Genomic DNA, 17,102 nt, shown 5'->3' with positions numbered 1-17,102 from the left:
CTAGAATAGAATTAAAATACAAAGTCAGCCGTAAGGTCACAAATGTGCCTCCCTCTTGCTTCAAGCAGCTCTACACTTGGGAAATTCAGTACCTATATCAAACACGGGTGTCGCATTTATGCAGATTTTTTGCTTCTGTATTAACTAGCTGATGGCATGCAAGAGGGAATACAGATAAATCGCTTGGGGCACAAATAAAAAAACAAAACTAAGTGTCTTGAGATTTCTACAAGCTTGGTATGGCCCTGTACTAAGGAGGGAGGAAGACCATAAGCCCCAGGTGCTTGTCAGCATCCAGTCTAATTTAGCCAGCAACTTTTCTGGAAGAAGTTTGCAGTCGTCCTCCGGAGCTCAAAAGCCTTTGTCAAACCAGTCCACTATGGGGGCTCCCTGCTGCAGGTCAGCCCCTGAGACACACGGAGGGAGAGGACTTGAGATGGAAGGATGAGGATACTCCCCAGTAACTGCGGTCAACAGCACTTAAAAGCTGAACCAAACAGCACGTGAGAAAAATCTCTCTCTCTCTCAGATGCTGACAGATGCACAAGGATGAAACGCACAAGTTAATCACCAAAGTCGAAGAGAAGCTGTCAGGAATTACCCTTGCCACAACGGCCCCTCCTCCTTCTGTGAAGCAGAAGACAGTATCACCACATTTCAAAACAGACACAGAGCAGCTAAAGGACCTAGATTCGTCAGGTATTCATGGGGCACGGGAGGTGCCTGTTAGAGGTGATCAAAATTTACTGATCAAGTGAAAAATGCCTGCCTGGGGATGTTATTTACAGAGCTGCTGGTGTTCCTCAGCCCACTGGTGCTTTAGGACAGGAGGGACATGTGAAAGTCCCTGAAAAACCTCTTCACACCCATTCCAGAAATGCTACTGAGAGGACAAAATTCTTCCTCTTATTTTGCAATCTTAAGCCACAGAGCAGCTGTAGGCATCCTCTGCCATAATCAATAAGTAGTCTGCTCCGATCTTAGAGCTGCTTTTTGCACCTGAAATGCTTGATTACTTTCCTAAGCATAAGCTCACCAGAAAACAAAGCAACCACAGTCCCACAGAGAAAATTCCCCAAAGTCCCAACCAAGCACAGTGCCCCAAGGTGCTGTCTGTCCTGAAGAACCAAAGGTTCCACCCTGGTCGCTTCATTCTCTGTTTCCGATTGCACCCATTAAAAGATTTTTCAGTGCTGCAATTCCATCAAGACACCATCTTGTGCCAGTGAGCATACAGAACAAGACCCTCGCGGCTCATTTCTCACTTGTAACAGTGCTTGGGATCATTAAAAGAAAACCAACTGCCAACTTGAGGTGGCTGGCTGAAATGTGCAAGTGGGTCCTGCTGTCCCTGGGAAGCCTGATGCTTCTTAGAAACGTTTCTCTCCAGTACCCTGCTCGGGCATCTGCTATCAAGGTAGGGCACGGCTCCCCGGCAGCATTTTCAGCCGACAGCCTTTGTCCATCCAGCACTTGGTTGTGGCCGATGCAGTGCTGTGGCTCACCCTGTGCTTGGGCAGGCAGCACCAGAGGATCCCACAACTACTTTCGGGGAAGCAGCCTGCATTGGGAGAACGAAACATTTCCAGCCCGATTGCTATTCAGTAGGCAGGCAGAGGTTTCTTGCACACTTCAGCGTGTCCCAAACATTCCTATTCTGAGTAAAGAAATTCCAAAACCTTACAGTTATCTTTAAAAAGCCCACACATTAAAACTGTAGTATAAGCAATGTTACAACCTGACAGTATTTTGTCAATATAGCTGAACAAGTGGGAAGGAGAGAAGGAGGAGGAAAGTCACAGTATTGAGGCAAAATCCTCAGTTGAAAATGTGTTGATCTAACAGTGGGGATAGGTGGTATTTACATTTATTAAATTTGAAGAAAGCACTGTCCCGCGTTCCTATTCAACACCTATCCTATGTTAAAACATCCTTCAGTATCAAATAAGAAAGAGAAACAAACGGGAGAAAAACATACTGACAAGACCCACATAGCTCGGCATGCAATGAAGACAACTAAAACATATGGTATGGGAATCCCCACGGGCACACATCATTTGGGGGTAAAGCTCAGTACTTCAGATATTAGCATCTTCCCAAAGCTTCTGAATGTATGAAAATAGGCACAAGAATGGGACCTGTCCCCTGTTTCACTTGTGGCTCAATGACAGAAGAAAAGAGGTCGATTTTGCACTTGATAGGTCAATATTTGTTATTTAGAAGGACAAAAAAGTCTGGTTAAGGCCCTGTCTTTGGTGTAGTTTACTAAATATCACTGTCAATGACAGCACAAATATTTTGTTAATCACAAAGATCTTGTCTTCAGCAGAGAGCACCTTCAAAAGATACAAAATGTCAAACTGCATCAGTTTTCCCACCTCAGAGCAGCTCGCTGACAGGTAGAATGCATCATTAATAAGGATGCATTAATAAGGATGAATAATTCACCTTTGAGCTGGCTCATGGTTTCATCTCATTTGCAAGGCACTGCTGCAAACTGTGTATCGCATAAAGCAATCCCACATATTTTAACTGCTGAGTTAAGCCATCATAAAAGTGTTTTACTACTCATGTTCTACCTTCCCTGCCCAAGTCAGAATGAAGAGCAGGGTGCCCACCGTAGCTTTGCCTTTCACTCAAGCAGCAGGTCACGCAGACCACCAGCACATTGCCTGTACCAGGCTTAGATAATCTCTAACATTTCACTCAGAGATGAAGTCTTATCATATACTGCCAGGTTTCTCCACTGCTTGTCAAAATGCTCAAAGAGGCCACATGACAATGAGGGAGTCAGAAGCTGGACAGAACAACTGCCCGGGGATCTCCACACTTGCCCTCACCTCCAAACTCTGCAAGCAAGCATGGGGAAAAACAGTTTGGGAATTGAAGATAAGGCAGTGGTGACAATTCCCGCTCCCTTGATAGGCTTTGTATGCAGCATGGAGGATTGGGCAGAGAAGAAACCCTGCAGAAACCAGCAGGACTAAAAGCAGTTTCTCCAACCTCAAGTGCTAACAGCAATTGTGCACCTACAGAGCAGATGCCTCAGTCTGGTGGCAGACCTGCTCGCAATCTGTTCTGCCCTCAAGCCTCCTCTTACCTGTATGAGACCGCATATGTCGCGTCAGATCTTGCAGAGACCAGAAACGCTTGTTGCACACAGTACAGACTTTCTTTCTTTTGTCTGCTTTTGCAGTACTATTAGCCCCATCAGTCTTTGGTTTTTTGTCATCACTGCTCTTCTCAGTGGACTTTCTCTCTGTGCCTTCCCCCTCAGAGATGCTTTCGCTCTCTTCATTCTCCTTTCCTGTTGCCTCACAGTCCACAGGAGACTCCACTACCTTCAAGTCCATCGGAGACTCTTCCTGCTCAAGACCAGAGTCCTGCATCGAGGGAGCTCCTGAATCATCCTGAATGTTTTTGCTTTCATCCTCACTGCTCCTTTCATCCTTTCTGTCCTCACGAGTGTGGGCCTTTTTGTGACGGCTAAGAGTGCCAGCAAACTTGAAGGTTTTGCCACAAATGTCACAGGCATGTTTCCTTTCAGTCTGAGAACCGCTGCCTGCACTCTGGTCACTCTCTGTCAGCTTGAAGTCCATTAATTTGCTGGCAAAATTGAGGTCAAGACTTTTGTTACTTACAGAATCTTCCTCAGGGCCCTCTTCATATCCATCTGCTTTTTCTTCAGCATCCTCTTCTGCCGGAGGGGAGTCAGCCTTTTGCTCCTCCTTGGGGCTGCACTCACTCTCTGGAAGCTCTGTTATTTCCTCTGGCTGTTCCTTCTCGCAGGAGGTCAGGTCCAAGACTTCGTTTCCTGTAGCTAGTGTCTCTGCATCAGACTGGCCGTCTGCAAGCAAACAGAGAGAAACTTTCAGTGGGATGATCGCTACTAATCCACAACTACCAGCAGCAAGGCTGCACAGGGACCCACGAGCATTGCTTTTCATCAAACGTCCAAACATCTGTTTCTGTTATCTGTGACCTAGGCCAGTAACTTACAGCTGAAAAGAGATCAAAACACCACAGAACCCAATTAACAAGATGATTAAAAATCTGTAACAAAATGCTTTCTTTTCCAAAATACACTCACATTCTTGGCAGTTTCTTGAAGTAATTTTAAATATATTCACTTTTACTAGAGAACACAAAACATGAGACACCAAAGAAGAGTTGAGGTCACTACTATTACAAATACACTGTTCCAGAAACACATGAATGTATTATTTATAAAGTCATGGATGAAAAATGTGGACATAGATCAAAGTAATATACATCCACATACTAATCAAACTGATTTATAAGCAGCAGGAAACGCTTTTCAAAGGCCTCATGCAACCAATTGGTACAATTAAAGGTTAGTGCAGACAATAACACAGAGATCAGTTTAAAAAGTCAGGTATACATCATATAAGCAAAAGATGCAGAAGTTTATCCACAGAGGTCTTTGACACACACTCTTTGACACACCACCTGGAACCAAAACATAAAGCCAAGATGCAGTAACAGGCAGCACCCTTCACTGTTTCACAACTACTCCAACAAGAAGGCAAAACTACCTAAGATGTCCACCTTAATGACCTCCTCTGCTTCCTTATCAATTGGTAGCATTAATGTTACTGAAGACATTTCAAAAAATTAAACCAGATAAGGTTCCTAAGGAGAACAAAGGGTTGGAGCTGTAGCCCTCCTGAGCTCTATACAAACAGCATATGTGTAAATAGGAAATAAGCTGGACTGGATTGGGAGGCCAAAGCTGACGATGATGCATGGCATGTAAGTGCATCCCCATCGCCACTTTCCAACAACCGTTCCAGGACATGAACTTTGCAAGCTGTGCTTTCTGAAAGTTGAAACTTTCCTTGCTTTAAGTCCTCCACCCCACCTCCTTCTTGTTGACAGCATGCAGCCAAGGGAGCACACAAGCTACCAGGCATTTCAGCATTCATCTGCAAGCCTGATAGAAGCTGAGTAACTACAGGGATTTAGAAACTCTAGTAGAGCAGTTTAGGTTCTCCATTTGACACAGTACAACACGTACTTGTCTCCAAATTGCCTAGATTTCCTATTACAGGCTTTTTCATAAGCAAAGAGTAATGACAGAAGATAAGAAGACAGTTCTCAGGCACTTCATAGTTCAAATGTAGTCTTGCAACACGACTTGCACTGACCCCATCTCCCCACCCAAGTGATAATAAATGGCCATTAAACAAATGTCAAAGCTTAGCAGCATTTCCAGTAATTGTGAACAATCACTTAATAGAGCATAATCCTCAATATGCTTTTTCTTGGGGGGGTGCAAGGGGAACAAGTGACCTGTCAAAAAAAATTAGCTCACCTTTTAATCAAGACAGATCCATCTACACAGACAATGGATTACACAAAAGCTTTCCACAACGTTCATTGCTCATCTAACTATCTGCCCACTAAAACACCCAATCAAGCCATAATCTGTGTATAATGCTAACAAATTTGAGGATGTGGGCATCTGAAAACAAAGGTCACCTGCAAGTACCCTATGAATCTCCATATGAATTCTGTGTTTTGACTCACTGATCAAGTCTTGGCTATATTAAGGTGAAAAAAGAAGGGGAAAAAAAGCTATTTTAAAGAAAAAGAGCTAATTTCTAAAAATCAAGCTGAAATGCTGATGCATAATAATTAAGGGGAGGCACTGCTTCACAGTCCAGAGAAAAAGGAGCCAGGCACATATGATGATCACTTACACAGCCTCCTTGTCTCTGAATCCTATTCAAATCATGCATGACTTTCCAATTTTCCCCTAATTCTCCCTTTTTCTTTTTCTGCGTCCAGTATATCCAAAAATATATTATTTTTCTTATAGTATACTCATCCTTCAAGGAATCGTACCTAAACTCCATCTCCCTTTTTCCTCTCCTCTGTGCCTGGGCCCCTTCCCAGCTATTATTCTGTTCTTGAGTGGCTGGCCCACAATTACATTTTCCTGTGCACGAGAGATACACTTCAAGGGATAGGTGGTTCACAGGTAAGTGCCATTCATTGCCTTACTAGCACAGGCAAACAGATGAGGTCGACATCAAGAAAAACAAACACCAAGTTTAAACAACATGCCTTCACGAAGACCACTTCAGACCCCAGGAGCACGGATGTACATGGGAGCAGGACTTTCTCTTCCAAAGCCAGCCCACCAGCCCTGAATGAACACATTCAAAACTCAGGTAGGGACATAGCCAGGAACGTGCTGACACGCGTACGTGCTTGGATGAGTGCTCTTCCTTCTCACCTGCACAAACCAGACCTACTGTTTTCTTTGTCGAGGAGTTTCACAGGCCGCTTATGAAACTTCATGCATATCATGAACTGGCAGTTCCTGACTAGTCGAGCTGCTCTGCGGTTACCCCCAACCTGCGTGGTTGGTTTTGCAGCTGGTGAAAAAGAGAGCTGCTTTGCACAAATCCTGGCTGTTTGGGGATGGGTGAGAATCAGCCCCACTCTGCTGCAGCCGAACTGGAATAGCAGCAGGGGAGTTGTGAAGGTGTGTGGGAAACACGACAGTCATGAAGACAGCCGTGTCAGGTCCGGTGTGGGATTTCTACCGCGGTGCAAGGGACAGCTGCACGGGTAGTCTCGCACTGGCAGCTGCTCCATCCACTCCAGTAGAGCTTAGGCTTGGCCTACACTACTGGTTTTTCCCCACTCAGATGCCTATCTACAGCAACAGAGACCTTGCTGGCCATACAACTCCAGCAGGCTTGTATCTTACACAAGGAGAAGGAGGATTTTAACTGAGCCTTCTGATCTGGGAAAACATCCCTTCAATGGGGCCAAGCTCCTCTCAGATGGGTAATTTCTGTTTCCAGAATTTTGCTGATTTACAGTGCAGAGCAGTTGCTTGCATCCACACAGTGAGGAAAGCAGGACATGCGGGAAAGGCCTGCCGTTTCTTTCACTCCTTTCCCCTCTTTACTTACTAAGATTGTAAAATGCTTTCTGGTCCATTTGTTATCTCACAGATATTTACACTTGGTGAGTCAAGAGGACAAGAGTGGAGAGGTCTGCTTGCCAAGGCTCCCACCCACTGCCACTTCTTCAGCAACCATGGGAGCAGAATACATTACCTTGTCATGGACAACCAGAGTTTTTGTCACTCCTCCAAAGTGAAAATAAGAAGGTGACACTACTTGATGATGTCAATTCTGACACTGGAGTCAAAGACCATGGGCAAGGTAAGGGAGAAAGAGCAGACAAGCAGGGAGGTAAGGACGTACAGAGGAAGGCAAGACAAAGCAACCACTGGTAGCTCAGCTGCTGCCTCGTCAGCTCCTGGGAAAAAATGAACTTCTCAGGAGATATATTCATAAGCAAAACCTCAAGGACTCCATCTGAGAATCCAAAAACTTTTCCGCTTGCATGAAAGAAACCACTATATAGTTGCAGCCAAAATCATTTTTCCTTCAAACTGTGGAAAGAAAAGACTGTTCTGCTGAAGTTTATTTACAATTCAAGTTGCAGTTTTCAGTCGGCCCAGTCAGAAGAGTCCGCTTAATCTTTTATAGGTGGCAAGAAAGAAAAAGAAGTAAACTGCTCTCCTGCATACACAAACCAAATTACCAAGAGAGACACCAAATGAGGAAAGTTTCAGATAAAAGAGCAGATACAGATCAAGGTGGGGAGGCTGCTGGTTTGATTCTGTTTTCCCGTGGTTTTCTTTTTTCCTGGAACTAAGGTGGAATAGAGAGTAGAGCTTCAGATGCTAAGGAGTTATTAGATAAAACAGGGTGTTGCAATGGAAACTATTTTGTGACTAAAGCAAGTGTTTATTGCCAAACATTCCTGACAACCCTAGAGAAGTGTTAGAAAACCCATCACGTAAATAATGCTCAAAACTGGAGCAGACAGAGCCCTGGAAATGGATGTTGTACAAGCAGTTGGCATTATCAGTCAGATGAGCCGATGATTTATTCTTTTCCCTAGATTAACTGAAATAACCCCAGCTAATCTTGTACTTTACAACAGACGCAGCCACCACTAGGTGGTAGCAGTCTAGTAAATTTGGGATTTTTTGGACCCACTCACACAACGCTGATTCTACTTCCAGCCACGAACCGCAAGAACATCTTTCCAACCTGCAGAGTCAACTTGAAAAATTTTGGGGGTTATCTTCGTCCATTTTTATTGTAAACACTCTAAACACTAAAATTAAGCCGCCATCATTACATCACATGCACACACACAAGTTAAATATTTAATTAGCTCACAGTTGAGAAAGCTTTTGGTCATAACTGCATAGCTTTTGAAATTAAAATATTTGAGATAGAAAAGGACTATTTACAATAAATGGAACTGAATATATCTGGGGAAAAGGAGAAAAATAATGCAGGAAGAAAAACCACTTTTTGCTTTTGACACAAGGTATGATCCCCCAGTACCTTCAAGAGAGCAGCTGAAGTCACTGACAAATAAAAGTGTTCAGGACTAGCTCTAACTGCACCTACCAAGTGGAAATCTGCATTGAAGGGGGGGGGGGGGGGGGGGCGGGGGAACCCCCAGACTTTGAGTTTATGGTGAATTCCACAGTTTAGCAGAAAGACAGTTTGATGTAGAGCTGGCAATACAATCAGCAAGTTACACACCATCTCCTCAGTACCTTCCAAACAACAGCTCTAGCACTCAGGCCAACCCCCAGCAGCAAGCAACTCGCTTTAACCTGAGCTGTGGCTCTGAAGCAACTGTTAAACTTTGCCTGACACTGAAAATGCAGTTTTAAGCCCTTTGTCCTCTAGGAAATACCCACAAATGTAGTTCAGAGGTACAAACAGCTAGAACAGTTTGGAAAAACAAAAAGTGCCCCACTATGCCAAGGCCTCACATGATTTCTGGAGGGATCACAGAGTGGCAGATATCTAGAGCAAAGATGAATTCTGCTAAATGCTAATTGGAAAATTCACTGTTGAGTATACTTACTTTGACAACATCTGCCTAGTTAGCACGGAGCAGTTGTGCTCAACCTGCTCACATTAGGGGCAAGCCTCTTTAAGAAGGGATCTTTCCTTAGCAAAGTTTCTTTCTGTATTACGTAAGACATAATCCCTTACCCCATTCCCATCCCAGATCTCTCCTCCGTCAACTGTGTTTTGTTGCAATAAGGGAGCATTCAGAAAGCCCTAAGGAGACAAAGGCAGGGCTGCTTTAACATGATGAAATTGGGCGATTCATTAAGTTTCTCCACAATTTCATTGTACACCTCTCTGCTGGTACAGGTCTCCCCCAGTCTGACTGCTTCGAGCTGGGCAAGGTGTCCTCGCTTTGCTTCAGGTGCTTTAGACCATTCCCCTCCTCTCCATGCAGCAAGGACATGCACAAGCCCTATCACTCACACAGTCTCCTTGTCTCTGAATCCTATTCAAAACCACCATCCTGTTTTTGTTTTGGTTTAAAACAAGACCAAAAGAAACCCTCTATAAACTTGTTCCCAGTGACACTCCATTGAATTGTGCTTCCTGTCTTACACCTCATCTTAAAGCTTTGTTTCGTTTATGGCTGACCAAACAGCATCCAAGCATCTCCCTCATTCCTGTTCCTTCTGGCATGCAGTGAAATTTGGACAATTATTCACTTCCAAGTACAGCCCTTGCACGGGCTCTGCATGTGAGCCCCAAGCATGCTACTCACCCACCTTTTAAAACCAGCACAAAAAAGAGAAAGGACCCCATTTTAAACTAAGCCACAGTTTTAAATTGTTAATTTACTTCTACTGATTTTGAATCCCATTTTGCTTGGACAATGGAGGGACACCACAAGTCCAAAGTTGTTGAATGGTTTTAGACCATGATTAAACACCACTTGGCAAAGCCACTAAGTTGTGCTATAAAGTGCACACGGTAACTATAACAGTATAGGATCTGGGCTCCTTCCTTGCTGTCTAAAGCTGTTATTTGAAGACACAAAGCATTTGACAGCAAAAAGCCAATTTCAACAGCATCTATCCCCAGCGCCTCCCAGGAGATGCTGCCAACTCCACACCTCAGCTGCATCAATGTGCTCTTTTAGGGCCATACCGCCAGCCAGATCCGGGAACTGATCTCACGACTGCCGGTCCCTCCCCTTGCCCTTTTCATTTTTTTGGGCGGCTGGGTCAGCTACAACTGTGGGGATGAACAGCTGGGAACAGGTTGAGCCAGTACGGTTGAGAAGTGCTTTGTGTTATCCAACCGTGGCCCAAGGCTCTGTCTGCCGGGGGCAGGTCAAACCACTCTGACCAGCCCAGTGCCACTGCAAAGAACAATATCTACATCCACCAAAGTCCTACGAGCAGCTTTAGAAACGCTTTCCCCCTCATCCCACCAACCAGCTGAGCTGCGTCAGGATCCCTCTGACTACAAAGAAAGTTTTCAATAGACCCAAGTAGGACATTTTAGTTTCATTCCACTGTGAAGATTGTCAGAGGTGAGCACTTTCAGAGCCCTTTCTGCAGACTTTTGTTCTGCAAAGGGATCATGTTATAACATGAGTCTTCCTCTCATGCTGTAGCCATCTGTTGTCTGCATAGGCAGGATGAGCCCACGTGACACCCCAGATACCGTGCTACAGCCCTGTGAAGTTACAGGCTGTTAACATGGTAACAAGGCAACTTAGTCTCTTCATGATAGGCAAGATCAAATCACGTCGTAACATGTCCCCAGCATGGCAGATTTTAATGTCAGACTAGTACTGAGACCTGTATTACTACATTTGAACCACTGCAAGGCAACCTGCTGTATTAAAAGAAGAATGGATGAGAGAGGCTGGGAAGACAGCAGCCTTCCCCAAACAAACCAGAACTTGGAAATGTAAAAGGAAAACCCTGTGCACACTTCTGTGCAATCTGATCAGCAGCTACTCTGAGGTTGAGAGTAACAACTCATTCATAATTTTAGCTACCCTAATACACAGCGACAACTTCTTGCTGCTTTTAGGTTTGCTACTTCAACAACTTTCCCATGAAACCGACTCAAAGTGACACAAAGTGACCCTGTCTCTTCTGGAGGTGTGAACACCTTACAGGAATGTCTCCCTTGTGCAAACACTTTTCAGGCAAGGGACATGTACCACCATCTGCTGAACTTCCTTCTTGCATCCATCCCATTTGGTCAGCACAGGAAAACCCTGAGTGACTACGCTCACCCTTGGTTTCATGTCAGCTTGTCCCTTCTGACTAAATGCCACTCTCCTGCCTACAACAAAGCCTTGCATGATCTGACAATCAATCTACTTCAACGCTAAACTCTCAAAACAGAGGGGGCAATACCATAGCAGGTGAGCTTCAATGCAGATGAATATAAGGTAAAACACCTCTGGAAAAATAATTTAAAACATGCCTATGTGATGCTGAATGTGGTACTGGCAGGTACATTCAGGCAGAAAGTTTTGGAGCCATTGCTGACAGGTCTCCAGGATCACTGGCTTGGCCTGCAGCAGCAGCCAAACTAAAGCCAAGAAACACCAGGTACTGCAAGCAAGGGTATTGAGAGCAAGACCAAGGCTTTGCTGCTGTGTAAAGCCCTGGTGTGCCCTTGTTTCAGGTGGTGTCTGCACTTCTGGTCTCCACACCACAGAAAGGAGACAGTCATGTTGCAGATGGCACACAGCAAACCTGATCTAAGTGATAGGGCAGCTGCCCTGTGAGGAGATACCAGAAAGGTTCAGGCTTCTCGCTTTGAAGGAGAGAGGGGGCTGTTATAATTGAGTTTACAAAGCACGAAGGCAGCTGAGACAGTGCACACAGAACTACAATTCCCCAAATCCTGCAATACTGAAACTAAGGGAGGACTCTCTGAAACTAGCAGGGGATCAGCTGAAAACAGATTAAAAAATAGTTCCTTACACAGCAGGTAGCGAACTTCTGGAGCTTGACACCAGATGAAGTCGGAGGCAGACAGCATCAGCGTGTTCAGAAAGCAGTCAAGAGAGACTCACACAGGTCCATAAACAGGTAGTAAAGGGAGCAGGCAGGGATGTGCCCTCTAACACGCAACCCTAATGCATCAGTTGTGGATGCTGATAAAGCATTCAGAGGAACAGACCAGAGGAAGAGGCCGGGCCCACATGCTCACCCTGAATAGCACATCCTATTGCTACCATGAGAGACATGAGTACTTGGCTGCAGGTACCACTGCTCTAACGTGGCAGGGCGCTTCTCATGCCCTTACGCTTCGCCTGTCTGCAGCGTTCAGTCCCACCAAACACAAGTTGGGCTTGCTATTCTGAACAGCCAGGAAAAACCGTATATGACACTATGAGATCCAGCATCCTCTTCCTTAGACTGGGGGATAAGCACATTCCTCCTCAGGTAGCAGCTGGCAACTCCAGGTTTGTGCAAATTCTGTTACATTTGGTAGAAAAGACAATAACACATTTTGACAGGGGAAGGGCTTCTGGCCTTACACAAGAAAAAAGTATATCTGTCCTTCTCATGTGTAATAGGAAACTTGGTTTTTTTCCTCTTTGCCCTTATTGCTTGGTGATCAACTACAACATCTGACTGCAAGCTCCTCAACAGCAGGCTCTCTTCTGAGACGTCTATCACCCATGTGAATCTGACATAACTTCCATCAAAGCCATGGGGCATCTTTCCATTGAATTCAGTGGAATCAAGCCCCATACGTTGAATAAGCAATCAATTACTTCCCCACAGGAGAAAGTTTTTCATGTCTGTAATTCATTTAAATGACTAGAACAAGGGAAGGGACTAAGCTCAGGAAGAGTTGAAAGAAAAGCCAGGGATGCAATGCAATGAAGAAAGCTGGCCTGCAAGACTTCATGATGAAGAAAGAGACTGTGAGGATAGTTACTTGTAAATCATAGAATCACAGAATACCAGGTTGGAAGGGACCTCAAGGATCATCTGGTCCAACCCTTCTTGGCAAAAGCACGGTCTAGACAAGATGGCCCAGCACCCTGTCCAGCTGAATCTTAGAAGTGCCCAGTGCTGGCAAATCCACCACTTCCCTGGGGAGATTATTCCATTGGATGATTGTTCTCATTGTGAAAACTTTTCCTCTTGTGTCCTGTCAGAATCTCCCCAGGAGTAACTTGGGCCCATTACCCTTCATCTTTTCCATGTGACTCCTTGTGAAAAGGGAGTCTCCTTCTTTGTAGCCACCCTTTAAATACTGGAACATGGTGACAAGGTCTCCCCTAAACCTTCTCTTCTCAAGGCTGAACAAACCCAGTTCTCTCAGCCTTTCCTCACATGGCAGGCTTCCCAGTCCTTTGATCATCTGTGGCCCTTCTCTGGACCCTCTCCAGCCTGTCCATATCTTTTTTGCATAGTGGGGACCAAAACTGAACACAGTGTTCCAGTGTTCCTTGTGTACCTGACAAGCGCTGAGTAGAGTGGGATAATAACTTAATCTCTGCTGGTGATACAAACCAGCATCCTTTACTTTGCCACAGTAGCACACTGTTCACTCATATCAGCTTGTTGCCCACCAGGACCCCCAGGTCCCTTTTGACAGAGCTGCTCCCCAGGCAGGTAGATCCCAGTCTGTGCTGCACTCCTGGATTATGTTTTCCCAGGTGCAAAACCTTACACTTGTCCCTGTTGAACTTCACAAGGTTCTTGTAAGCCCTCTCTTCCAGTCTATCCAGGTCTTCCCACAGGGTGGCTCTCCCTTCCAAAGTGTCCACTTCCCCACTCAGTTTAGTATCATCGGCAAACTTCACCAGGATACACTTAATCTCATCATCCAGATCACTTATGAAGATATTAAAAAGCATTGGGTGCAATATCGATCCCTGGGGGACCCCAAGGACAGGCTGCTGGTTTGAAAAGGAGCTATTCACCACCACCACCACACCCCTGGGTGCAGCCTGTCAGCCAGTTTCCCACCCACTGCACAGACCCCTTGTCTGGACTGTAATGCATCAGTTTCTCTAGAAGGAAAGGAGATCAGCTCTCCTTTTACTCCCCAGGAGTAAAATGAGATCAACTCTTCTCACACCTTCCACATCACACCCAAAACCTCTGCACACACAGCCCCACAACCCAAGACAGAAGCCTCTTTGATACAACATTGTGCATGTGTTTCTCACTTTAATCTTCCGCAAGTTGGTTCTGTTCTAATTAACATCTCAACCCATACGAGGGATTCCCCACATCTCACAGTCATCTCTGGTGCTGTTTCTTTCTCTCAATTTTCTTCCAGTGTCAACACAACTTTTCAGAAGCATCAAGGCACTGCTTTTTGTAGGCTTTCAAGTCACTCTTTCTTTTTAGATGCCTGCTAAGTCAACCATAAATTTATGGTTACGAATAGCACCACTTTCTGCACTCTTATTTGGCTTCATTCACAATGCAAATACAAAACAGAACTTCAAAGTTGAACAGAAACCCTTTTGCTTCATGATAGCCCAATTCCTTTCCACATTTCTTTTCAAGCATGCAATGACAGGATTAGCTGGGGATTAATTACTTGAAACTCAACCTGCATCTCAGGTCACAATTTTCTCATATTTTCAGCCTTTAAAACTTTTGAATCAACCAAACATTTGTCATACAGACCAATACTTACAACAGATACGATATGCTTCTTTCCACATAAACGTCCTAGTTGGACATCTCAAAACCCAAACTAAAATCCTGATTACTGTGCAAACTCCAATCCTCTCAACTCAAGTCACAGTCCTATTCCCAAATGAAAACCAGACTGCTTTCCAAAAATGTTACCTTTAAAGGCCCAAAAAAGATAATGCAAAAAAAGCAGTATTCTCTGCTTCCTGTATTGTCTCTTAAAGGCAGCTGTTCTTCTGATAAAATATGCTTACTCACTGGAGGGCAACCTAAACAGTCAGTTTAAGTGCAATGTGATTTGATTTTTATTAACTTTTTCTATAAGAATGGTCATGGTCTGCATTAAAATACATCTGTGCCTACGTATTGACTCAGAACTGACTGTAAAATTTGGTTAGCAGCACAGCAGGACTAGTCTAGGCTGGATGTTTCACGGAGGCCAGTAATTTGAAAAGTCTTTTCAATATAAAGGGTCATCGAAACAATCACAGCATGTTAGAAGATCATTCCTTGATTAAGATATCTCCTGCCACTGTCATCCTAGTGGAAACACCTTAGCGCCATGGTAAGGACAAATGTTGCAATGTAAAGGTGTCTACAATTTCACTTTGACTTAAGTCATAAAAGCAAAGAATAAAAATGCCCATTTATTTATTACTTTATTTTGTTTATAGATCTTTTCTTGTCCAGTTCATTCCTGTTGTAACACCAAAACAAAACAAAAACAAAAAAACCCCCTCTCCTCTGCCATTAAATCTCACTTTCTACAAAAAATAATCTTGGGCCAAATAAGATCTGGCAGTATCACTCTGAAAATATTCTCAAGTGATTCTCTGCAAACAGATTCAGGTTATCTACTACAAACTAATGGCCAGAAAAGACCATTATTTTAATTTCATATTGAACCTAGTGTGATGCACATGCCGTAAAAGGAGCAAAATTAACTGCACCACCTGCAGGCCAAATCTTACTTGCTGCTCTGAGAATGAAAAAAGTCAAGAGCAGGACAGGAGAGCAAAAAAGAAAGGCAATCCGAGCTAAGCACAGAAGAGTAAATTAAACAATAAAGATATCAAGAGAATATATTGAAAGCAAGTATTCAAGCATGTTCAAACAAAACACAGGTACTGTGTTAAACACTGTATAAAACCAAGCTACGCCAAATTCCCAGTGCCCCACTTGTGAGCTTTGCATTAAAATAAAAACTGGTGAGGAAGGTGTATGCTTTTACACGGAAATGTTTTTGAACTGAAAAACACACAGTGGAGTTGAGGTAAGAATAAGCAGGGCAAAAGCTTTCACTAGAGAGACTTTTGGTTGCGCGAGGGATGTGGGCTACTGGCAGCATGTATATTTTTGCACTTTCACAAAAGATAAATATGATCTTGACACTGTATGGAAGGAGTCCTCCATGTCAAAATTTTATTGAACATGGAAGACACACTTGCAAAAATTTTTTCATGTCTGTATAAACACAGTAGTTTAGAAGTGTTATTATACAGATACTACTTAAATGCTCAAAATTATACACCTTTTCCTCAACCATGCTCAGTCATTATTAGCTTAGACCACTTATGTAAATTACTCCAATAACAACTTTCCTACAAATGGATGGAGAAGAGCTAGCTGCCACTTCTTAGCTCAAATGACTGCCTTGCTCTTTTGATAGCAGCATACCACAGAAATCTAGGAGCAGAGACCAGCTTGCCTGCAGTGATTCCTTATGGAGCAGATACCCGACACATGCAGTTTGGACACAGATCACCGTAACTCATCTATCCCGTTCACATCAGTCTCTTGGTCCCTTCTCTCCCCAGGTGGGGGAGCAGCCATCAAGACCAGACAATTAAGTTCCCCTTTTCTCTTTACAGTAAGATTAGTGAATATGATTTTTTCTTAACTCCTTTTAAAAAACAGAGATATCTAACAAGTCACTGCCTGTGCAATAGGTGGGGACAGAAACTGTGTGTTGCACTATGACACCGTAGATGTCTCCATCAGAAAACCAACTTGCCCACCCAGAACACAAACCCAACAAACTGCCGTATCTATCCTGCAGCTGCTAAACTCCTCCCATGCCACCAGCAACTGACACTTGCCACAAAAACACAGGGCTCGCTCCACCTGAATGCATCCCAGCGCTTGCTTTGGCACCACCTCCCTGGCCTAAATCTCCTCTACCTTCCTAGCTTACCTTTCCCTCCCCTCCAGTAAGCCTCATCTACACTGCTGCCACAGGGGAGCTGCTGCAAACTCCCAGTTTAGAAACAGAGTGCTAGTGTCACCTGAAAGGAGATGCCCCAAGGCCAGTCAAAGCTTGCTATGGGGTGGTCCTCCAGCAACAAGTCTCCCTCAACACTGATCTGATGATGATTAGATAAGAGCTCAGTATTATCCTTGCCAGAGCACACCAACCAGAATCTGATTATTGCCACTGCCACAGTATCACCAAAAATCTTGTATCTGCACTGAGGATCCAGCCCTGCTACAGCCACAGTTGCTTGCCTTCCTTATGGGGATTGCAGCACAGCCCAGTGGTGGTAGGGGAGACAAGTTTTACCAGTGTAACTCA

General features: G+C 44.3%; 1 protein-coding gene across 7 annotated transcripts in view; it reads right to left on the bottom strand.

Annotated features, from left to right (window-relative positions):
• The window catches only part of RREB1 (ras responsive element binding protein 1), a 126,644-nt gene that overhangs the window by 3,758 nt on the left and 105,784 nt on the right, over positions 1–17,102 (bottom strand). For 6 of the 7 annotated variants that reach the window (XM_074827980.1, XM_074828010.1, XM_074827971.1 and 3 more), the window contains one exon: positions 3,101–3,847. In XM_074827980.1, coding sequence (XP_074684081.1) covers positions 3,101–3,847 — 747 coding nt within the window. The remainder of the gene's footprint in view (positions 1–3,100; positions 3,848–17,102) is intronic. The other variant, XM_074828030.1, reaches the window with a different exon arrangement.

This window comes from Strix aluco, chromosome 1, assembly GCF_031877795.1.
Source record: "Strix aluco isolate bStrAlu1 chromosome 1, bStrAlu1.hap1, whole genome shotgun sequence".
NCBI lineage: Eukaryota > Metazoa > Chordata > Aves > Strigiformes > Strigidae > Strix > Strix aluco.
Note: the sequence above shows the minus strand (reverse complement) of the source record. Positions and strands in the feature narration are given on the sequence as shown.